This window comes from Alnus glutinosa, chromosome 4 (genome assembly GCF_958979055.1).
Source record: "Alnus glutinosa chromosome 4, dhAlnGlut1.1, whole genome shotgun sequence".
Classification (NCBI taxonomy): domain Eukaryota; kingdom Viridiplantae; phylum Streptophyta; class Magnoliopsida; order Fagales; family Betulaceae; genus Alnus; species Alnus glutinosa.
In genome coordinates, this window is record NC_084889.1 from 5189632 (window position 1) to 5214758 (window position 25127).

The 25127-nt window shown below is 37.4% G+C and overlaps 3 protein-coding genes across 3 annotated transcripts; 2 read left to right on the forward strand and 1 right to left on the reverse strand.

Moving 5' to 3' along the window:
- Positions 1–1526: 1526 nt before the first annotated feature.
- On the forward strand, positions 1527–2201 carry LOC133866055 (uncharacterized). Its single transcript, XM_062302621.1, has one exon. The coding sequence runs from the start codon at positions 1527–1529 to the stop codon at positions 2199–2201; it is 675 nt and encodes a 224-aa protein (XP_062158605.1).
- Positions 2202–2981: 780 nt separating this feature from the next.
- Positions 2982–4459, reverse strand: LOC133867395 (peroxidase 43-like). The gene is made up of 4 exons (XM_062304137.1): positions 4262–4459; positions 3984–4166; positions 3681–3846; positions 2982–3564 (listed from the first exon to the last, which is right to left on the reverse strand). Exons 1-4 carry the CDS (start codon positions 4457–4459, stop codon positions 3146–3148), a joined length of 966 nt encoding a protein of 321 aa, XP_062160121.1. The 3' UTR covers positions 2982–3145.
- A 10516-nt stretch (positions 4460–14975) lies between these two features.
- LOC133865717 (putative transcription elongation factor SPT5 homolog 1) lies at positions 14976–24891 on the forward strand. The gene is made up of 22 exons (XM_062302161.1): positions 14976–15474; positions 18055–18293; positions 18432–18578; positions 18708–18866; positions 18946–19029; positions 19178–19248; positions 19354–19711; positions 19841–19996; positions 20108–20205; positions 20335–20383; positions 20461–20613; positions 20691–20834; positions 21059–21152; positions 21259–21417; positions 21498–21546; positions 21624–21718; positions 21937–22015; positions 22451–22505; positions 22601–22718; positions 22822–22965; positions 24159–24259; positions 24562–24891. Exons 1-22 carry the CDS (start codon positions 15147–15149, stop codon positions 24805–24807), a joined length of 3126 nt encoding a protein of 1041 aa, XP_062158145.1. The 5' UTR covers positions 14976–15146; the 3' UTR covers positions 24808–24891.
- The last annotated feature ends 236 nt before the right edge of the window (positions 24892–25127 follow it).

Genomic DNA, 25127 nt, shown 5'->3' on the forward strand with positions numbered 1-25127 from the left:
GCAGTTAAGCGTGCTTTTGCGAGAGCAATTTCAGGATGGGTAACCTCCTGGGAAGCGTGGTTTGGGGAGCCAAAAGCGGACAATATTGTGTCATTAGGGGTGGGTCGTTACAATCCGCGCAATAGCTATTATTACGGAAGATGCCTCCACGATCTAGAGCCGACTCCGCAATGATTGTGGAGCGCGAACCACGACCCTACGATTTCAAGTCGGTTAAAGACCGACTTTGCAACGATCATGGAGCATATACCTCAATCCCACGATCCGAGTAGTGGGCAAGCGCTACGGATCTGACACGTGGTCCAATGAAAAAATCAGACCACTCTCAACATTCCATATATAAATACCTCACAATTAGACAGGTAAAAGGGAGATTGCTTATGATATACTAGAGTGATATACACTTGAGATAATACTAATAAAGGCATCGGAGTGGGATTGTCAGGTCCTCCCCTGACGCAGCTTTTTCTTTTGCATGATAGTAGAGATAGGCTCTTTCGGTTCAGCAACTACCATACCAGAATCTATTCTAACAGATTGACGCCGTCTGTGGGAAACAACTAGCAAGTGTGCATCGTCTACTATGCAAAAATATATCTGAAATGGTACGAACAAGAGCCATGGCTTCAGGGGCAAATAACCCCCGCAACGAGGTGGGGGGTACGTCTCATCAAAATACTACTGAGATGGAGGTTCGAATAGCCTAAAAGTCTAGAGACATGGAGGCCCTAACTCAACAGAATCTCCATCTGCAGAGGCGATTGGCGGATGAACGAGTTCCTGAAGTACCTGGAGGGCATGAAGAAGGAGAAAGCAACACCCATGAGGAAGAAGACAAGGAGAGCAGAAGGGTCACAGAAATAACTCAACCTGAAAACCAATCTCGACGAGCTGAAGGAGTCGTGAACCCCCCTCCTAGTGAAGGTGTGATGAATCCTTGATATGAAGAAAGAAGGCTGAATGAAACCATCGCCACTCTTGATGAGAAGTACGAAGAAAAATATAACCAGCTGTAGCTTGAAATCCAGCAAAAGAGTAAGGGAAAAATTTCTCGAGTAGACAGCCTCTTGAACAGGTCTTCCCCATTCATTGAGCATATCATGGCAATCCAACTTCCGGAAAAGTTCAAAATTTCGACTATCCAAACTTATACCGGGATTGAAGATCCTACCAAGCACTTGGACAACTACAAGACACATATGGATCTGCAGGGGACTCCGCAAGAGTTGGCATGCTGAGCCCTCCCACTCACCTTGTCCAGCTCTACCCGGGACTGGTTCCGAAAACTCCCACCGTATTCCATCACAAGTTTTGAGGATCTCGGACGGAAATTCGTAACTCAATTCCTCGCTGGGTGCAAACGGAAGAAACCGTCCGGTCAAGTGATGGCGATGCGCCAAAAGGAAGACGAGTCTTTGAAGGATTATGTGGTCCGATTCAATCAAGCAAAGCTCACAGTTGATAATGCAACCGAGGAGATGGTTTATGCTGCTCTTTACTAATGATTACGGGTGGAAGGGCCCCTAATGTCCAAGATTGCTCTCAATCATCCTAAGAATTTGGCCGATCTCACGGACGTGATTGAGAAGTATGTAAACCAGGAGGAAATCCTCGCGGCTCTGAAGGAGTCCCAGAAACAGAATATCTCAGAGTCAAGCAATCCCGGGAAGAAAGAAAAGGCCCGGAAAGAAGAAAAGCGAACCAAAACAAAAAAAGCCACGAAACCTGCGAAGTATTACCAGTTCTCTATAGATGAGTGTACTCCCTTGAATTATCCCATTAACGAAGTATTGATGGAAATCAATAGGGATCCGCAGTACGAGAGGCCTTATCCCCTTCACAATAAGTATGTGAAAGAAGAAAACAGAAACAAATTCTGCGCGTTTCATGATGCTCGAGGCCATGTTAGCGAGGAATGCAGAAATCTCAGAATCCTGATTGAGAAGTTCATTAAAAACGGAAAATTACTCTGTTTCATAGCAGACAACCAGGGCCAACCTCGGCAGAATCAGGGGCCTCGAGAGCATCAAGACCGAGAGCCGAAACAGAGAGATCGCTCTCCTTCGAAGCACCAAGAAGATCGCCGAGACGGAAGAAGAGAGGAACCCCGTCTGGAGGAGCGCCGACGAGGTAGAAGTAGAAGCCAAAGCAGAGGTGCACGCGGTCATGAACCACGGAATGTACCGGTCATTTACGGTTAATGATTGCACCGCTTGTACACCCTTATTGTTAATATTCCTTCAAGCTACTAATTGTGTCAATGTCTCCCTTTAAACTATCAAATAATTATATATCCCCATAATGATAAAAATACCATTCATAAAATTATTAAAATAAAAACTACCAAAAATTTATACAAAAATAAAATAAAAAACAAAAATAAAAAACTGCGTTTTTTTTTTTTTTAAAAAAATATATATATAATTTTAAGTTTTTTTTTTAAGAAACTTTTTTTTAATTTAATAAAAAACTGGTTTTTCTTCTCTCTTTTTTTTTTTTTTTTTTAAAAAAAAAAAAAAATTGTTTTTATAATTTTCAGTTATTTTTTGTTTGTATTTTTTTAAAAGAAAAAAAAAATCTTTCTTTTTTTATTCTTTCCTGTTTTCAATTTTTTTTTTCGTTTTCCTTTATTTTTTATTTTCTTAAAAAAAATAACTTGTTTTGTTAAAAATTATTTTTTTAATTTTTATTTTTAGCTGTATTTTAAAAAAATATCAATAACAAAACATCTTATTCACCGTTAGATAATATTTTCATCTAATTGATTCTTTTACTTGCCTAAGAGAGATGATAGTTCTTCAAAAAAAAAACGAGCACACCTCGTAAAGAGTACTATTTTATAAAAAAACAATCATGATATACATAGGCAATGCTGAGAATTAGAATAATATATATATATATATATATACTGGGCTTTTCATTATACAACAATTGGCCTGTACTTGGCCTTTCATGTTTAAGCATACAAGCCACCATAATTACTTAATTATTCATTTTAACAGCCATACGGAACATCATTTTATATACTAGCTAGTAATTAAGAACATATATAGCATTCAATTTAAGCCAGATTTTGGTAGAGCCAAGGTGAAAAACTAATGGGTAATATTGGCATCAAGACAGGATAAAAAGGAGAGATTAAAACTTAATTAACAGTGCTGCAAGCTCGCCTAATCTCTCCATTTGATCCTGTTTTCACCCCAATATTACCCATTTTCACCATTGCTTCAGCAAAATCTGCCTTGAAAGATGGTCGAGATCTAACACTTGTGTTGTTAATGTAGGACTCAATGACTTGCTTAGTACTATTGTCGTCATTGAGCCTTGCATCAGACGCTATGACCGCAAACCCGTCCCTGATGTTCCGGAGAATTTGATCATCAAACTCGGATTTAGTGACAGGATCAAGAGGTATCCGGTCATTTAAGTTTCCAGGTGGACACATGGCTTCTAGTTTTCGTAGAAATCGAGGGTTGATGGCTGGGTCGGAGCTACTGTTTTTGCTGAAATTGTACAGTCGGTTCTGTAGAAAGAAACATGCAGTAGTTCCGATGGTATGTGCACCTGCTCGTTTTGTTCGATTCAGAGTGTTATTTTATAAGTCAAAAACAAAATTCTACAACGTAATATAGAACATTGGCAATCTTTTGCTTGTGATTATCACTAAATTATGTGCATACCAGAACTGAGAAGGACAAGATCTTCATGTGAAAGTCCCTTCTGCGTGAACTTAGATTTCAGAAGCTGAATTGAGTCATCAGCCTCAGGCATGTTGGCTGCAAGAGACATATCTGAAATCCGACCGTCTCTCCGGCCCGTTGGCACCTCATAAAATGGCACCTTTATCTGCATATATATAGAAAATATTACTCAAATGTCATTAAAAAATAGATATTTATGAAAATGTGCATGCACCGATCGAGTCTCAGGTTGAAAGACAAAAGAGTTATTTGATAATTAGTAACATTTTTAATGAAAGTTACCGAGGATACCGCATCTCTGGCCGCCAAAGCCACGATATCTGCGCAAGAAACCACACCCTTGCAAACGCTTTCTAAGTTTTCTTTGGCTTTCGCTATCACTTCAAAACCCTCAAGGCCTACGTGACCAGGTGCATGTCTTTCAGCGTTAGCGCCATTGTCGATCAGAATTGACCCATCACAGCCCTGTTTTAGAAAGAAAAAATGAAAAAGAAGAAAAAAACTTGGAAGTTTTGTTGTGTGCGCGTCTGTGGGAGAGAGAGAGAGAGAGAGAGAGGGACCTCAACAAAACAGTCATGGAAATGGAGCCTAAGCAAAATTGATGCATTCCGGGGATTAACGTGAATGGCATCTTGAACAACGGAGCGGACAGTTGATTCAGCTTCTGGGCATGTCTGGGAGTAGAAGCCAACTTGAAGCTGCGCTTGCGACATACCTATAAGATGATAAGACATAATAAGAACCAAAACCAACGCCATCGTTCGAGCACTCAATTCCAAAGATCGATGCATGGGAGTGCCGTGATTCGTGACTCGATCGTGAGCAATCAGAAAAGAAAGAAAGATCAGGAGGAGGAAGAAAAGTGAAGGGATGGAAGACTAAAATGCGATGATGCTGACTATATAGCTGTTTTCTATGCGCGTGCTGTTTATTTTCCTTAACTTTTTTTCTCACAGAAATAATGTTAAACGGAAAAGGAAAAAAAAAAGAATATGGTAATATGGTCCTCGGCAAAACTCATTAATCATACAGCCATTCTTGTTTTTATTCTTTTTCTTGGTCTGAAGTTGAACAATACTTTAAGAGGACAGGTCTGCCAATTAATAGAAATAGTACTCGACTACAGACTACTTGACCTTTTCCTTTTGGTTTATTGCAATCTATGAAAGGGTGAAATTAGAATTTTAGGTTTGGAGTGGGCAAAATAAAAAAGAAAAAAAAACTTCTTGGGACGTAAAAAATAAATTTTAAAAGGTCTATATTAAAAAAAAAAAAAAAAAAAAAAAAAAAAAAAAAAAAAAACAAAAAGGCACCAATGAATCCTTTGTAACTTAATAATAAACTACTTTCATATCAAAATAATAATAATAAGAAACAACTTTTAAAATGCATTTGTTAGTATATTTTCTATATTATGACTTATTTAGTTTTTCTTTTTCTTTTTGTAGGTTTATAATTTTTTATTTTTTATCTTTTTTTTTTTTTTAAAGGAAAAGATAAATCTTTCATTAATCAAAAGAAATGTCCATAACAAACCACCATATAAGACGTACACAAGACGTACACCACCAACTAGGTGTATACCCCACCTGAGCCACAAGACCCAGACCATTATAGACATAAATGTTACAAATAAGATATAGCCAAACAAAATAATGCATCTACGGTGACATAAACATTTCCTTGAACAGGGAATCGGTCACACATTCTAGGCTAAAATCAATGACTATGTTGATCATCAGTACAAAGCAAACTGCTAAAAAAATACATCAATAACCAACCCCACCGGATCTACACCGAGGAGACAACAACTCCATATAACCCTAGGGGTTGGGAGACGCTAACCTTCACCGGAAAATAATAAGACACAAACAAAGAATAAAGACAAATACAACAAACAACAATACAAAGATTCAAAATCTCCGACTAATCCAAATAGTTTAAGACCCCTATTTATCATCGGAAAAATCTCCCCCATTCGAAGAAACCGCTAATGGTTAATGACCACAAACATCTCGGCCAAACCCACATTCCATGATTATCGCCAACAGCTGACGGTCGAAGTCCAAACACAAGACCAAATTTCAATCCCATGAAAATCACCACTAGACCCACCAAAATCAGCCTTACCCACATCTCGTTCCCATCGCCCCGTCGATGGTTCCGCAACTGTGGACGTTGCAACAACCGATCCAGGTGGCCGGGAGATCTAAAGGAAGAACCCAAATCGTCGTCGAAAGGTGCCGCACCCAAGAACGTTGCAGCATTCGCCTCCAATGGGTGCCCTGATAGCGATCCATGACGAGATCTGGAACCAAAACCACCAAGCTGCCAAGATGGTTTGCAAGCATTCACCAACCATTCGATCTACACCGAAAAAATCTCAAACCAAGAAAAAACCACAACAAAACCCATAAAAACAACATCCCAATCCCATAAAAGAACGAGATTAAAAATAATCTTCTCCTCAAAGTAGACACCATCGACCAAGAGAAAAAAACACCCTTCTAAGGCTATCTCCAGCAGTTAAAATTCAAGTAACTACTCAAAAACTACAAATATTTACTTTAGCTACTCCAACAGTTAAAAACACTCCAACAATAGTCTTTATTCTACTCTTCATTTCATTAAAATATTGTTTTTAAATCATTTTCTTTTATTTATTTTATTTATTTCTCTTTCACTCTCCGGTCTCCATCTCACTCTCCGGTCTCCCCAACCCCAGGTCCCCAACCCCAACCCGTCGAGAACGCCATCCTCGCCCAGGAGGCGGAGCCCCTTCTGGAAGGCTCAGATCAAACCACCATCCTCACCGTGCAACCTAGAGAAGATGGAGATGGAGATTGAGAGAGAGAGTGACGGTGGGAGATCGAGAGAAATCGGGAGAATACCCGAGCCCAACCCCAGGTCCCCAACCCCAACTCGTCGAGAACTCCATCCTCGCCCAGGAGGCGGAGCCCCTTCTGGAAGGTCCGATCGCCGGTGGATGGACCTGGGTGGACGCCGGCGAAGCTGGGGGCGGGATTCTGGTGGCCAGAGAAACGTGTGATGAGGGAGAGAAAACATCGGTTGGTTGCGGTGATGATTTTGGTTGTTTTCGGTTGATTTTGGTTGTTTTAGAATATGCGTTTCAGTTGATTTCGGTTTGGGCAATGGCCGAGGCCGGAACGGAGGTCTCTGGCGGCCAATGATGGCGTCGAAGTGGTGGACTCGGTGGAGACCAACAGAGATGAGAAGTGAGGGAGAGGGAAGTGGGTGAACGAAGAAGGAGAGAGATGCGGGTGGAGGTGGAGTGATAGAGAGAGAGAGAGAGAGAGAGAAAATATTAATAAAAAAATCAGAAACAGATGAACAGTGAATAGCCAGTAGTGGCTATTCACTGTTGATGAAGTTAAGGAAAAAATTATAATGGCCATTCTGTTGGACGAAGGAAAAGTGGTAAAAATAGTCAAATTTGACTTTTTGGTTAAAATGAAGCTTCTGCTGGAGATGGCCTAAGCCTATAACAGAAAACGAAAGGCACCCTTCCCTCCCTCCTCCCCCACCACACATATCTTAGCCTGGAGGATACCTGAAATTAATTGAATTGGGCCTTGAAGGTATTCATGGAAGCTAACAGGTTTATGATTAATTCCCTTTCTTATATTTAGTTTAGATTTTCTTGTCCACCACTCTTTAATTCATCTACAAATATCACTTTTTATATATTTTATTAATTTGGCTCTACATGCATGATTAATATATGCATTCAAAGTGGTCTGCATATTTTGATTTTTATAACACACATGACATTGCATGCAAAATGTCAGTCAATACATTTTCTTTTTCTAGTGTCCTTTATTTCATATATGGCATGACATATTCTGCAAGCTCAAACGCTAACATTCATGATCTTTTTAATGGTTTTTCATCCTTTTAATTTTCTTGGATTTCAATTTCTAGATTGATCCATATTGTTGACATTTTTGCTTGCATTAATCTTTGTTGACTTTGAACTAAGCACCATGCAATGCATGCCCCGTTTTAAATGACCCACCCATCTTTAATTTTTATCACGTAGGGCTAACTTTGACAGCAAAAAAATAAAAATCCCTGATAAGCATGGGAGCAAGTCTTCTCGATCTCATTACTAGTCGTCTCTAGTACTGGACAAGAGTAGCTGGTACGTACGCTGTAATTTATTATTGTCTGAGTCTCGTTGCTAGTCTTCTCTAGTACTGGTCCTTTATACAAGACAAGCTAGAGTAGCTGGTACGTACGAAGCTTATCATCTTTAATTTGTTCAATAATGCCACTCTTTTTTCTTATCATATTTAATGAGAGAAGTAAGGATGCATATATAGCAAGTTATGATAAGAATTTTGGGACTTTGGGTTTTTGGAACGGGTAAAAATGGATAATTGATATGGTGACTGACTGGTGAGGTCATATTTATAAAAAGGTGTTGTGTATGGATTAACAAAAAAAAAAAATTAATTTGTTTAGTAAACCTTTGAGTAGCGTTTCTCAAAAAAGATAACCAATTAAGAATTGTTTCTACAAAATAAAAGTCTGGCGGCCACCATTGCAATGGTGATCTAGCAATGACCGCGGGTGCTATACATATCTGGTATAGCAATCGTGGAGCCGTTGAACAAATATGGCAGCCACCACGGGAGTGTTAGATGGATATGGTGGCCACCGCAAGGCTGATAGATGGATATGTCATCAACTAAAGGGTCGCCAGACAAATCGGTGACCAATGGGACAGTCATCGCTTTTTTAAATTTATTTATTTATTTATTTATTTTTTTATGTAACAAGGAAGATTCACACTTGAAAATATGGGCATGTGTTAGTTGTTTTTTTTGAGAAATGTTTTGTACTTTATTTCTTTAGTACTTCTTTGTGAAAGAATTTCATTTTTATATAAAAAGAAAAAATAGAAAATTTCACAATGCCTCCTCCAAATTTTTAATTGAGACAATATCTCCCCAAACTACTAAAACATTGTCGAAGTACCTCCCAGGACCAGCAAAAACACAAAAATGACTTACAATTTTTTCAATAAAACAAAAATACCCTTATAAATTTTTAAAAAATATTAAGAAAAAGAGAAAAAAAATTTAATTTCTTAAAAAAAGGAAAACTTTTTAATTTTAATTTTAATTTTTAAATTTGGCCACTCTTGGTTTTTATTACAACTGTCAATTTTTGGCACGACCTGCGAACCCGACATGAAATTAAAGGGTTAGAATTAAACTTAAAAAGGTTCGGATTATAAAAGGGTTGACCCGTTAGACCCGTTTAATAAAAAGATTATTACAAGGTCAACTTGTTTGACCCATAAGTACACCCGCATACTTAAACATTTTTTTTTCAACATTAAAAATTAAGGGTTAAATACGAAAAAGCTTCCCAAACTACCACTCGTTCTCTAGATGGCCCCCTGAACTACTGGTGCTTGCACTCCGGTCCTTCAAACTACCAATTGCTTATTTTTTTACTCCATCCGTCACTTTGTACCGTATATGTACCGTATATGTGGATGGAAATCGAGTTACTGCATACCCGAAAATACCCATCTCCTAAATAGAAATTCATTCTGGATCATTTTTTATTCTTGTTTAGTTGTTTTTCACTCCTTCGCAGCAGGTCGTCACCCCACACGCCGGCGACATTGCTCGACCTCGCCTTTCGGCAGCCCGTCGTCTCCCCACGCTCTGACGACTCCTTCCAACGCAGGGGCTCGGAGGAGGACACCACAAACTCCCGGAGGTTTCGGCGCCTAGAATCGCATTTAATACTTCAAGTTTTTCATTTTTATTTATGATAATTCAAGTTTGTTGTTTTCGTCTGTAGGTTCTGTACGAGGTACTCTCGTGGTTTGGCGTTTAATACTTGTTTTCCACCCAGTCATTACAGCTGCCGGCGGGGCACAAAACAGAGTGAGAGAGAGAGAGAGAGAGAGAGAGAGAGAGAGAGAGAGATCTGTTTTGGAGGTTTAGTCTTTGTGCTCTGTTTTGGAGGTTTAAAACTGGGCATGGTCTCTTCTATATCCTTGGCATCCTCCTTTGTATCTTCTTTACTCAACAGGCCATACTTCTTGGAGAAAATGGGTGGAGTTGTAAGATTCTTTATCATTCGATATACATGCATCAGCCTTGTACTCTGGCTAGGGGGCCATAATTTGATTGGCAATGCGCGGTGTTGGAAAGTCTGTGTTGCAGAGTCCATGCCAAAGTAGCCTGGAACATTGTAATTAACGTATAAACAAAACTAAAGTATAATAATAATGCAGTTGCTCAAATGCAACTACAGTTTATTTGTACAAAAACAATTTGAGAGGAAATGGTTTGCCATGCATGCATGGGAAGAGTCAGAAGGATGGTCCTAGGTATTTTTATTCCTCTAAATATTTATAGACTTATAGTTAATTACACTTTCATGTAACACGACGAACACGAGCACGCGCATGGTCCATGAAAATCTCGGTAGAGCCACCCGGAACTATAACCCAAAATGACTCCAATCTGTTTTTTTTTTTTTTTTTTTGTTGACTAACATCACGGTTTAAACCAAAAATTGTGTCCATCATTCTGAAGCACCTCAACTGCCTCCTAGTGCTCCACCTTCCGCATGTCCTGATCCAGCCGCCCCACTCAACACGTTTTCCATACGTGCTCCATTCTCCAGCCATAGATACTCTGTTCACCTGTTTTAGAACATAAAAACAGAGCTGAACACCCTTCCACTTGAGGCATTGCATGATCTAACTATTTTGTGATCTTATACCACTATGGTTTTAGAATCCACCTAACCAAATTAAAACAACACACTCTTATATTTTATTTATACACCCGATAAACATTTTAACTTTATATTTTATTTATACACCCGATAAACATTTTAACTTTGTTCATGACTCAAGTTCCCTGATAATGTATGCTAAAACATTTAATGAATTAAACTCAAAGATAAATCACAATGAATATCCATTTGAAATCAAATCATCCATTGTATGCGTTTGATAAACAAATCATAATGGATATCATTTTTCAATCAAATAAGTCGATGTATTCATCGGTTGAAACACATTAAATATCCAACTTTTCAATAAATAAACATTCATTCTAAAGACATAAATCAATTAAATGAATTAGACTTGAATAATATTTCCATAAACATCGGATTGTATAAATAGCATATCAAGAATGTGTGTGTTATTAATGGTTATGTTTCATTCTCAACCTTAGTCGAGGATTTTAGCCTTCCATGACTCGAAACAACTCACTAACTTGAATTAAAAACATATACATTAAAAGAAACTATGAATGAGTGCTTAATAAAGAAAAGCTTACAAATGATTAACTTGTAAAGAAATCATAAAAAAAAAATTAAGGATTGCTACACTAAAAGAGAACACACGTGAACAGGAGCTGGGCTCTAGTCACGTCCGGTTCTCTTTAAACAAACAAAAAAAAAAAAACAGAAAAATGCAAGGTCATGCTGGAAAGCACAGGAACAAGAAAGAAAAATCAACACCACCGGACTGCTTTATGTTTACAAAAATGGAAAGGAAAAAAAAAACAGAGAAAGAAAACACAACTGTAGAGAAAGAAAAAAAAAACTGCAGAGAAAGAAAAAAACAAGACCAGGAATGAATGCAGAGAAACACAACTGCAGAAAAAAAAAAAAAAAAAAACTGCTTAAAAAAAAATAGAACTTACATGAACAGGAACTGCAACTCACGTTGCAGCTCACGTCTCACACATTGATCACCACAGAAAACTAGGTCTCGGCTGTAAAAGAAGAGAAAGAACAGGAAGTAAAAGCCAGACTTCCAAAACTGCACTACGTACTAAAGTTTACAAAAGAAACGAAAGGAAAACAGAAGTGCTGAAGGAAGAAAAAAAAAGGCGTGAACTGGAGCTCCCCTCCAGTTACGATCTGATTTTTTTTTTTTTTTTTACAAAGGAACAGAGCTCTTAGTTGCAAACTAAGAAGAACAGCACAAGAACCTTGCTAAATAAATCTCAACAGAAACTTGTAAAGAAAAGAATTGAAATCCTAACAAAACCAACGTGACTGGAGCTGCTGTCCAGTCACGTTCTATACTCTGTTTTTCTCCAGAAAAATTCAACTCCCCCCACTACTCGTGTCTCCCCTTTTTATAAGGAAAAGATAGGTTTTAAACATGCTGAAAAGTGGCGCCTCTTGTCTTCAAATTTCTGCAATTTCTGCTGAATCCTGCAGGTCCAGCTTGTGTCTTCTATTTTTTTTTTTGTTTCCTTTTGCTTGCAAAGACTTTTGTGCATTGCTTTCCAAAATAAAATGAACTTGTTTCTTCCCATTTATGTTATCTTTTTGGGAAGAGCCGGCCAGTTCACATGTCTTCTTTTGGTCCTCCTTGCACAGTGTCTCATGCTGTTTTGGTGCCGTGAATTATGGAAAGAGTCACAAAAAAAAGAAATTTAAAAATCTGCTCTTCAAAAGGTGCCACATGACTTGTCTTAGTACTGCATCAAATGCTCCGCGCATGCCTCAATTTCTTTTCTCACTACAGGTCTTGCACATTCACGTGATGGAGAGAATTGCATGTTTGGTCAAGGATATTTGGTGCTACCCATGCATTTATCGACTTGCTGGCTGCTGCCAATATTTCTAAAGAAGCTCTCCACCTAGATTTTAATATCTCTAAAAAAAAAACCTTCACCTTTTTTCTTTTCTATATATATATATACACGTTTTTTCTCCAAATTTGAAAGTGGGCCAAATTGAGACAATTTTTTCACTTCTTTGCATTTTTTTCTTAAAAATCATCATTTTCTCTCAATGACCTACAAAACACCGAGACACTAAAAACTAAACAAAAATATTAGAAAATGACAAAACTAAAGGCTTAACAAATGCAAATTAAGGGGTTCAAATATGCAATATTTTGGACACATCAGAGTGGGCCATTTTCAAACGAGTTGGTAGTTTAGAGGACCAAAATGTAAGCCTTGGTAGTTCAGGGGGCCATCCAGAGAACGAGTGGTAGTTTGGGGGGCTAAATTGTATTTAACCCAGAAATTAAATATAAACAATCATGTTACCTCTCTCTTTCTCTCATTGCCTAAAGAGTAAAGACTAAACTAAAAAAATCTCATAAAAAACAAAACAAGTCTTTTTCTTTTATTGAGTTAGAACTTGAACAAAAAATGCAAAGACTAAAAAAATTAGTGGAGTTCTTTTTTGTTTCTTTCAAGTTTTCGAACTTAGAAGTTGAACCAAAACAAGTAAACAATTTTGGGTTTGTTTTGAATATTACTCTGAATAATATTATATTTTTTTAAAAAAATAAATCATATTTTATTCAACTTTTTTAAATTTTTTTCAAATTTTATCTCACAAAGTCAAACATCGTAATTCGCGCAGTGAATTCGAATAATATTTGGATTCAACACCTAAACAGACCATTAAAAAAACTCAATGTTTCATATTTCAACTGTGAAATAATATGATTATTCAAATAATATGATTTTTTTTTTAGTTTAAATTTAAATTGTGTTTTTATTTTAATAGACTTTATTATATAATGGGTCAAACGGGTCGTGTCATGTTGTGTCAACCGTTATTTAATAGGGTCGTGTAAGAGTTTAAGGGTTTGGCCTTTTTATCTAAACGGGTCTTGTTAGGGTTGACCTTTAACGGGTTGGGGAGTCAAACAGGTCGTATTAACTCGTTTTGACAGCTCTAGTTTTTATGTATTTATTTTATTTTAGTTTTTTTTTTTTTGGTAATTATTATTATTATTATTTTATTAAGGGTATTTTTTGTCATTGGAAAGAATATTGACAATTTTTAATACTTTAGGGAGAACATTGTCTAAATTGAGGGTTTGGATGAGACATTATAAATCGAGTAGTAGTTTGAGGTGATACGTGAACTTTACCCAAAATAAAAAATAAAAAAGGTTTTGTAGTTTGTTTTAAACAGTATGTTAATAATAGGGTATCCATACATCATAAAAATCCGTTGATACTTGAGAAAGTTTTCGGTATTCCAAAAAAACAAAACCAACTTTTAAAAATGTTGCCAAACAAATACTCAACCTTTTAAATTGATTGGCAACCAATGAAAGAGTCGGCCATCTAGTTTCCAGCCTATATATCATTAAGTAGCTAGGAATGAGTTATATAATTTTACAATACAAAAGGGTACTTAAGCTTAGTTGCTTCTTGAGTTGTACGTATAGACTCTCTTCTGATGGCAAAATGTTTATTTTTCAAATAATATAGGGATAGATATATTTTAGCCCCCCATACTACCACCCTTTCTCCGGATGGCCCTCCAAACTACTAATGCTGAGATTCTGGCCCCCCAAACTACCACTTTCTGATTTTTTAATCCCATCCGTCCATTTATGTCATCAGTTCTAAACAGAAATCCGAAAATACCCCTCCTACACTTTGAAATTCACACGGTTAAGAGAGTGGTATTTTTCGGGTTTTTGGCCCATTTCTATTAGAATTGACAGCATAAATAGACGGATGAGGCCAAAAAATCAGAAAGTGGTAGTTTGGGGGGCCAGAATCTAAGCATTGGTAGTTTGGGGGGCCATCCGAAAAAATGGTGATAGTTTAGGGAGCTAAAATATATTTAACCCAATAATATAAGTTCCTTAATCTCCAATAAAGTACATGGGTTTGGTGACAACTTTTCAAACATTCTTGACAAAGAGATTCTCTTGATATTGTGTAGCACATAACATTGAGTGAGAAATCTTCATTTTATTCATTATATATACTTGAAAAATACAAAAACGAGGCCTAGAAATAGCACACAGTTCAAAATTTTCTAAACCAAATTAGAAGTGCTCACAACTCTCTATCCAATAGCATCTCCAATTCTAGGAAGTCGACAAATATCTCCAATTCAATTTAAAAAAAGTGTGAGTGTGTATGGCATTTATTAATTTATTTTTTATAACGCTTTTCTTAAGCTACCTTTTCAGAGTGCAAAAGCATTGCCGCTTGTAGTGGCAAAGGCAAAATTCACAAAGAATTAATCGAACCGTCGGCGAAGGAGGCAAACACGAGGTAATGATCTTAAGATCAACGCAACGTCCTGCCGTTTTGGAGTCACAGGATTAAACGACAGCGTTAAAAGCCGACGTGATCGGCCTTCTTGTCTTTTTTGTCGCACTCGCACCATGTAAAATCTCAGAACGGCGGTTAAATCCGAATACCAGATTTTAAATACCAACACTACCCCGACAAAAACCAATATATACCCAACCCCAGTCTATATCATCGCGGTTCTCAAACACCCCCACCCTCCTACCCTGTCACCTGTGTCACAGATCAAAAAAACTCTCACTCTCCTTAACCCTTATTGAGCCTTATATTTCCTAGGGTTTCCACTCTCAGAACCCACACAGCGTGAGCGAGGGACAGAGGAAGAGCGACAGAGATCAGAGCGATGCCGCAACGTCGAGGAGACGACGACGACGACGACCTGGAGCCCGAGGAGGAGCAGGAGCAGCTCTTCGATGAAGAAGAGGAGGAGGAGGAGGAAGAGGAAGAGAGAGGAATGACAAGCCGGAAGCGGCGGCGATCGGACTTCATTGACGACTTGGCGGAGGAGGACGACGAGGAGGAAGAGGAGGATGACGACGACGAAGATTACGGTGGTGGTGGAGGTGGGGCGCGGAAGCACCGGCCTAAGAGGCGGCTTGGGTCCCAGTTCTTGGATATTGAGGCGCAGGTGGACAGTGATGACGAAGAGGAAGAGGAGGATGCTGAGGACGGTACGTTTCATTTCTGATTTCTCTTTTCTTTAATTGTTTGGCTTTAAATTTAGGATTTGGAATTGATAGGACAGGCGAAGTTTAACGATTGAAATTTACTTTCTGTGTCGATTTGGGCATCAAGTTTTGTTAGGATTTGGATTAGGTTTTCTTTGATTTGGGGATGAGGATGTTCCAGGTAAGTTGTAATTGATTGGGGGAACATAACGGTGGATGAGTTAATTAGCTTGAGGGAGCTGAATCTATGAGAGTTTCCGGAATAGGAGCGCGTGTATTGATGAAATATTGGGATTTGGGACTTGTCAGGTTGTGACTCGGAATTTTATTCTCTGTTGATGAGACTGGGATTAGATGAGAGGTGCTCTCAAATATCACTTTTATGTTTTTCTTTGAACATAGTTGTTGGAATTTAATTTCAAGATATATGGTAAAGCTCTAAGGAAGTGGTCTGCACAAGAAATGGCCGCCGTGAATTTGGCCATTGCAAGATACGGGAACCATCAAGACGGTTTGAAATGGCAGTTTTCAAGTTTGTAGCTCGGAATTATCTATAATTGATCATGTGGTTTTGAAAAATACTTGGTGGTCAACAATGGAGCCAGTCAATGACAATAGGTATTTAAAGTTTCCCAAAATTTGTCAAAACATAGAGCATTATTACTTTTTAAATGTTTGATATGCCAGTCGACTGACTATGGGTAATTATGTTGGAAAATTGCGATGACTTAATATCTGTTCGATGTCATTAAATTGTGTGATTAACCACTATTCTAATTTCAAATGTCTCCATAGTTGGTTTAGTTTCAGTTATGTGACATAAATATTGTTTATATATGTTGGATTTCAATCATGCCAACATAAAGAGTCCATAGAATATTGCATATGCCAGTTTTGGTTTAGTTTTAATTGAATATGTATGCACAAAAACACATGCATACATATTCTATTCATATGAAGATGCCTATCTTTTTTCTTTTTATTTTTTTATTTTTTTTATTGGTTTTAGTGGTCTTTCACACTGATGTTAAACAACTTCTAATTTTTTTTAAAAGAGCATATCTGCTGTGATTCCATAAGAGAAGGAAATAGTGTACTGCTTCTGTAATGTTATTGCTTTTACCACCCGTGCATATTGAACTTCAATGTTTTGGGTTCCAAGCAGTTGCTTCATTGGGGTTAGGTAAAACAATATCAAGGTGCTTCCACAATTATTATTTATTTATTTATTGTGAATAAGGTGCTTCCACAATTATAGGAAGTAACAAATGTTTTTTCAGTCCTTTTAATAAGGAACCAAAATTCATTAAAACGCAAAAGGGCGCACCCAAGTACACATGAAGTATACTAGAAAAATACCTAACCTGAAAAAGATAAAAGATTAAAAAAAAAGTAGTCATGAAAACTAGAAATATGAAAACAATCATAGGCAGCCATCCATTGGTTAGGGTATTGAAGAAGAAGGCCTTTAATTCCACCACCGTCCTCTCACTATCTTCAAAGCTTCGATCATTTCTGTCTCTCTAGATACACCACATCAAGCAAGGCGAAATCATCTTCCTTACAACTTTACTTTGAGGACTACCAAACTGTCCTCTCCAATAAGGGACGGAGTTATAGTTGTTTTTCCCTTCCTGAGTATGAATGCAGCCATGGAAAAGAGGGTGAAAGGTCTTTTTGTAATTTTCTGTTCTGACAATTTGGGGTTCTTAACATGTGGGGTTCATGTGCATCAGTCACGCTGGTCCCAAAGTTTGTAGGGTTCGTTGTTGCTTTGGTGGGTTGTCTCTCGGGCGTTTAGTTTTTTCTTGTAACTCGTTTTGGGCTCCTTTGTGGTTGTTTGGTTGTTCTTTCGTGGGTTTTGGGGTTTTTTTTGTTGGTTTTGTTGGTTGTTGCGGGTTAGCTTTGGGTGTTTTTAGCGTATACTTCCTATGCACCTAGGGGCGCCTTTACGCTTTTTTAATTAATCTTTTCTTACTTATAAAAAAAAAAGTTAGTAGATTTATCAGGTAGTTTTGATTAACGTGGTTCCTCAAACTTTTCGTGTCCTCTTTTGGGTTTACCCCATAGATTTAGATATATAAAGAAAACAAAACTCGTGTGGTGAGTTAGACCATAAGAATGTAGTTGCTGTAACTAAATAATAATAAATTATAATTGATTTTTGATCCATCCCTTATTTTTAATTTAAATACAATATTTTAAATAAAAATAAATAATAAGGCATGATGGGTTATAAGCAACTCATATCAGGGGTAAGAAGTGATTATTCACTGTGGGCGTGTTATGTGGGGGGGGGGGGGGGGGGGGGGGGGATAAAGTTATAGTGATAATGAAAAGAAGCAAACTTACGAGGGCCACATTGGGAATAAGTGTATTTTTTTGTAGGGTGGGGTGGGTGGGGGCAGCTATGTACTTAGTGCAAGATTAAATAAAATGTAGGATTTAGTATAGACCAGTGAATGGGATACATAACAAGAGGCCGAACTATACATGCTTGCCTGCTTGAGAGGCAATGGCCCCCAAAACTTCCTATTATTTTATTTGCACCACTGGTAAATGAATAACAAGTTGAACATGCAGATTTTATTGTTGATGGTGGAGCGGATCTGCCTGATGACGACGGTGGTAGAAGGATTCATCGTCGCCCACTGCTGCCGCGTGAGGAGGAACAAGAAGATGTTGAAGCTTTGGAGAGGAGGATCCAGGCTAGATATGCAAGGTCTGCTCACACAGAATATGATGAGGAGACCACAGATGTGGAGCAGCAAGCTCTTTTGCCATCTGTTAGGGATCCAAAGTTGTGGATGGTCAAATGCGCGGTATGGTTATGTTTTTTCCATAAGTACATGGTTTTTGGTTTTTAGATTTTTTTTTTTTTTTTTAATTACTTTCCTATTTGTTCCCCTATTCTTTGGGGGAGAAAATGCTTATTAAATTCCTGTATTTATATACATTAGATTGGTCGTGAGCGAGAAGCGGTCGTCTGCCTAATGCAGAAGTATATTGATAAAGGACCTGAGTTACAAATCAGGTCGGCTGTTGCACTTGATCATCTTAAAAACTACATATACGTTGAAGCAGACAAAGAAGCCCATGTGAAGGAGGTAATTTATGTTTGCTGTATGGATAATTTGTTTTAACATGTGAGACTGAATAGAATTATGCTTTAATTGATTTAACAAATTTATTTAATGATTGAGATTTAAATTGATATTTCTTTGCTTATACTTCAGGCTTGCAAAGGACTACGCAGTATATTCTCACAGAAAGTAATGCTTGTCCCTATTAGAGAAATGACTGATGTTCTTTCAGTTGAAAGCAAAGCAATTGACCTTTCTAGGGACACTTGGGTCAGAATGAAGATTGGGACATATAAAGGGGACCTTGCTAAGGTATGGATTATAACTTTTTACCCAATGATATATTTTTCCCTGGATCTTTTGTCTGACCTTCAAGCTTTCTTTTCCATAGGTGGTGGACGTAGACAATGTCAGGCAGAGGGTCACAGTGAAGTTAATTCCAAGAATTGACTTACAGGCTCTTGCTAACAAATTGGTAATTCATCTCTTTCTTAGATTGTTTTGTCATTTGATCAGTACAAATGTCAACCTTTGATTAATTGATTAGTTAATTATTTTTAGAGGGACTGCATTAGGTTGTTGATGTATCCTGGTAATAAATGGGTAATTTATTTATGATACAGGAGGGTAGAGAGGTTGTGAAGAAGAAAGCATTTGTTCCTCCTCCACGTTTTATGAATGTTGATGAAGCTAGGTAATGATTTCATTGTTTCTGTTTCCATGTAGTCTGTACATAATTTATGTTATGGTATAACATCTCGTTCAACTGGTCTCATTACGACATGCTTTATATTCTCAGAGAACTGCATATTCGTGTAGAGCGCAGACGCGATCCAATGACTGGTGATTACTTTGAGAATATTGGTGGGATGTTGTTTAAAGATGGTTTCTTGTACAAAACAGTATCAATGAAATCAATTAGCTCTCAGAATATAAAACCTACTTTTGATGAACTTGAAAAATTTCGGCAACCTGGTGAGAATGGAGATAGCGATATAGCCAGTTTGTCTACGTTATTTGCGAATAGAAAGAAAGGGCATTTTTTGAAGGGCGATGCAGTAATTGTTGTGAAGGGAGACCTCAAAAACTTGAAGGGGTGGGTTGAGAAAGTTGAGGAAGAGAATGTTCACATCAGACCAGAAATGAAGGACCTTCCTGTAAGAATTAACTCAATTGCAATTATTTTTTTCCTGATTTGCCCGTTCAGAGAAGTTGTACAGAATGTGCCTGCTAATATATGTTCATTATCAATCTCTTTACCTTGTAATGGATGGTATTTTGTGCAGGCAACTCTTGCTGTAAATGAAAAAGAGCTTTGCAAGTACTTTGAGCCTGGGAATCATGTGAAGGTTGTGTCTGGCACACAGGAAGGTGCAACTGGTATGGTTGTTAAGGTTGAGCAGCATGTGCTCATAATGTTATCTGACACGACCAAAGAACATGTAAGTGATACTCTTTCGAGGTACCATGAGGGCAACATTGTACTTCTTCATGATTAGCCTTTTAGTTGGACCTGTCATGCAAATATAATAGAACTATCCATTTGTGTTCAGATACGTGTATTTGCTGATGATGTCGTGGAGAGCTCTGAGGTAACTTCTGGTGTTACCAGAATTGGAGACTATGAGCTTCATGATCTTGTGCTGCTGGAGTAAGACATTTTCATCTGTTCAGGAATCACTTAAATATTTTCTTTTCATTTAATTGATCTTGTTACACATGAGTAGATGTCCTCATCTGATCAGGAATCACTTAAGCTTGTTTATTAATTTTGGTGCAGTAATTTGAGTTTTGGTGTAATTATTCGAGTAGAAAGTGAAGCATTTCAGGTGAGTAATCTTGCTAGAATGTTCAAATGTTCAACCCGCACTTTTAGGATGCTCATGTTTATGACTTTGTTGCTTAGGTTCTTAAGGGAGTTCCTGACAGACCTGAGATTGCTCTCGTTAAGTTGAGAGAAATCAAATGCAAGATTGACAAGAAAAACAGTGTGCAAGATCGGTATAAGAACACTGTGTCAGCAAAAGATGTTGTGAGGATCATTGAGGGTCCTTGCAAGGTGAGATCATGTTATAGCTTTGATTAATGTTGTTAGTAGGGCTTGCAATACTTATCTAATTACTCCTGTCATGTTAGGGAAAACAAGGCCCTGTAGAACATATATACAGAGGAGTCTTGTTCATCTATGATCGCCATCACCTTGAGCATGCCGGCTTTATTTGTGCTAAAGCCCATTGTTGCATTATTGTGGGAGGGTCGCGTGCCAATGGTGATAGAAATGTGAGTAGTTTGTCTTCTTATTTGTAGATTTATTGTTTAAGAAAAGATTTAGTAATTTTTATTATGGTCTCTTCTATTTTCTTCCTCTCACTTTTTTGGTTAGTTATATAACTTATATCTCTTTTTCTTTTTTAATAATATATCTCCTTTTCTTTCTGCACTCGTTTTTTTTTCGTTGACTTATCAATAAAGCATTCTTGTTGTTGCTCTTATATCATTTTTAGGGTGATTCATACTCAAGACTCGCCAATCTTAAAACTCCACCTCGTATTCCGCAGTCCCCAAAGAGATTTTCTCGAGGAGGGCCTCCAACTGATTGTATGTTTCTAATGTTAAAGGCTCTCTTTTGCATGGTCATTGGGCTTTCTAAAAATTGTTCTTGAACTACATATAGTTTTGTTATAAACCTCTTACTTCTATTCAGTTGGTGGAAGGCATAGAGGAGGAAGAGGGCATGATGGTTTAGTTGGTACCACAGTTAAAATCCGCCTCGGTCCCTACAAAGGTTATCGTGGACGTGTTATTGAAGTTAAAGGCTCATCAGTTCGTGTTGAGCTAGAGTCACAGATGAAGGTTGTTACAGGCAAGTCTGATCTGGGAAAATCTTTTGCATTGTTGGCTACTCTATTTCCTTTTGGGTTATAACTGCTGTTGTATGTGCAGTTGAGCGCAATTCTATTTCTGATAACGTGGTTGTTTCTACCCCTTACCGGTAAATATCAGTTTTGCTTTTAACTGCTCCAGTTGTTTCATAATTCATAAATTTAAACTATATTTATGTTTTACCAGTGATGCGCCTCGGTATGGTATTGGGAGTGAGACTCCCATGCATCCTTCTCGAACTCCGCTGCATCCATATATGACGCCTATGAGAGATCCCAGAGGTATGTTCTTTTCAATCTTGTGGACCGTGTTATTACTTCTTCTAGAAACATGGACAACTTAGCAAGTCAGCTGTGCTTTAACAAATTAAATGCATTTTGCTATTTGAATTTTCTTTCCCCTTTCTGGCCGAGGACATATGAACTCTTTCTTTTTTTCTTTTTCTTTTTTTTTTCTAAAATTTTTTTTAACAATTCATTTTTTGTGCCCATGTCTGCAGCAACACCCATTCACGATGGCATGAGGACGCCTATGCGTAATGCAGCATGGAATCCTTATACACCAATGAGTCCACCAAGGTTTGTCATAAAGTTACTTCTTTGAATTGGAGTGTTGAGAGGGCATCAGCATCCAATAAGAATCTTGAAGAATAGTCTTGGGTTTTTAGGATTGTAATTTGAATCTAGTTCTTTTTCCTCATTTTTTTTTTTTTTTGAATGAGCTTGTATTAGAATTGACTAGTGAGCTTTAGGATTATATGGTTTAAATATCCAAAAGTACTTAAGAAATTATGTAAATTTAAATCTCCCTATTTATAAGCGGCTCTCAATTATTTGTTGCTCCCTCCCTCCCTCCCTCTCTCTCTCTCCCTCTTTTTCTTTCATATTTCTTTGGCTGGAAGCTGACTTTCTTCTTTGACTGTATAAGAATGATTTTATCTAGTTAGATTAGGACGTTCAAGAGAACATTATGAGTGATGACTGATCTTTGAAATTGTGATGTTGACAAATTAGGGATAATTGGGAAGATGGAAACCCTGCCTCTTGGGGAACCAGCCCACAGTATCAGGTCAAGAAATTCAGTCCGACTGTTGAGGAAGTGTTTTTTTCTTTTCATTCTTTTTTATTGAAAGTAAATATGTTAGTCTTTTTTCTTTCCTCCAGGCAGGAAGTCCTCCTTCCCGTGCTTATGAAGCTCCAACTCCTGGTTCTGCTTGGGCAAATACTCCCGGTGGCAATTATAGTGAGGCTGGAACGCCAAGGGATATTAGTTCTGCCTATGGTACTCTTTTGTGTCATTTAAACACAGGCACATGTGCAGAAATATTTGTTTTTGATTTGCTGTAATCTTGCTTAGTGTAACTCAATTTATGTCCCTATTGCAGCCAATGCTCCTAGCCCTTACTTGCCTTCAACTCCCGGTGGACAGCCTATGACACCAAATTCTGTTTCCTATCTTCCTGGCACTCCTGGAGGGCAGCCAATGACGCCAGGAACTGGTGGCTTGGATGCTATGTCTCCTGTTATAGGTTGATGATTCCCTTTGCTAGCTTTCATATTGATGGTTGGATTTTTTATTTTTTTTTGCCAAGTAACAAAAGGAAGGAGGGGTTTAGTAGCACCCTCTACTGGAAACTATCCTTTAGAAAGGCATGAAGCATTAATACCGTCCATTTCTAACATTTTTGTTTCCTGAATATTTCACAGCACATTAATCACCAAAAGTTCACATTTGTGCTTTTTAGAAAGAAAAAAAAATTCCGGAATGAAATCAGGGATTTTTTTCCCCTAATTTATAGGAATATATTTTCTGAGATCTTGAAAAGTTCTTAAAACAAACAATCACAATTTAGGGCTCATTTAGAAATATATATATAAATTTTTTTTCGAAAAAATTGTTTTCTAGATTAAAGCAAAAATTGGTTTTCTTTGAAAATGTGTTTGATAAAAAATATTTTCAGAACAGAAAAATAGAAAATTTGTGTTTGTTTAGATATTTTTTATTTATTTATTTCTTCATATATATAAATTACTGTTAATACCTGAAAAATTTCTCTGAAATAAGTGGTTGCATTGTTACATCAGCAAAGGTAAAGAAACACCTTTGCATCCCCAATGACGGATTTTAAGTGGTTAAGTCAAGCCACGATAAGGACTTTACATAGTGTAAGTTGAAAGTTCAAAACCTCACTTGTGTAGTGATATCCCAGGAGGAGAAATGAACAAAAAACCCAATGCATGCTGTTGGTAGGATTCCAAGTTCAGACCGGAGACCGTGCGACACCATGCACTTGAACTAGTTTCCAGCATTTTTTTTTTGGGTTTAAATTTTTGCGTGTTCCCTGTTCTCTGTTCTCAGTAACATCAAAATTGTTGTTTTTATTGCTGTGCTAGTTTGTTGTTCTCAAAAACTGTTTTGGAATAATTTTTTACTCTCAAGAACTGTTTAAAATGATGTTGTCAAACATATTTTTTGCTGGTGAAATGGTTTTTTGTTAAGAATAAAAACGGTTGTCAAGGACAGTTACCAAACAGGACCAAAAGTTCTGCCAGAATAATTTTCTTAGAGAAAAACACTGCCGAAGTACTAGGAGTTGGCTGCAAGATTGATCTTTTCTTTCTTGGCCATTGAACTCCAACATGTCTGAAGTAGAATTAGCCTAACAGTTTTTAGTTTTATTTTGGTGAATGTCCATGTAACGTTTCATTGGACTTTTTGCAGGTGGGGACAGTGAAGGACCTTATTTTGTGCCAGACATATTGGTTAATGTGCGCAGATCTGGAGAGGAATCTGTTGTCGGAATTATTCGTGAGGTGCTTCCGGTATGTCTTCTTAGATACAAGTAATTCTTTCTCCAATGAGAGTTGGCAATCTTGGGGTTACAGGATTAAAACAACTTTTTGGTATGATTCAAGAAAAGAAAAGAAAAAATCTAGAGATATGAGAGGCTCACCTTGAATGTTTTTAATAAACTCTCCTAGGATGTTTGTTATAATCTCTTTATCTAAATATTGTTAGTTTTTAACATGTTAACTGAATTGCCATCCCAAGGGATTTTATTATTTTCTGCTTTTGATTTTGGTGATTAATAGTATGTTAATGATGTTGGTGTTACATCTTCCAGGATGGCTCCTGTCGGGTTGTTCTTGGGTCAAGTGGCAATGGTGACACAATAACAGCCCTTCCGAATGAGATGGAGATAGTGGGACCAAGGAAAAATGACAAGATCAAGATCATGGCAGGTGTGCTACGTGGTGCGACTGGCAAGTTGATTGGTGTGGATGGCAGTGATGGAATTGTAAAGGTAGATGACACTCTTGATGTTAAGATTTTGGAGCTGGTTCATTTGGCAAAACTAGGACAATCATGATTGACATGGTAAATGAGGAAAAGATGTATTATTTGTCATGGTTAGTTATGGAAAAAGCTTTAGAGGGACTCATTAATCTGAAAATCTCTCTGTGCTTGGAATATGTTTATATGGTGGGATGTGGCCTAGATTTTTTTTTTTTTTTTTTTTTTTTTTATTTAGGGTCTATTCGGATTTGTGATTTCAATAACTGCGATTTAAAAATAGTCTTTATAAAATGTGATTTGAAAACTTGATTTTTAAAAATACAGTTAAGCATTGGTAAAATTACACTTGCCTTTAAAATCACATTTTGGCTTTTTAAATTGGGCATTTTCAAA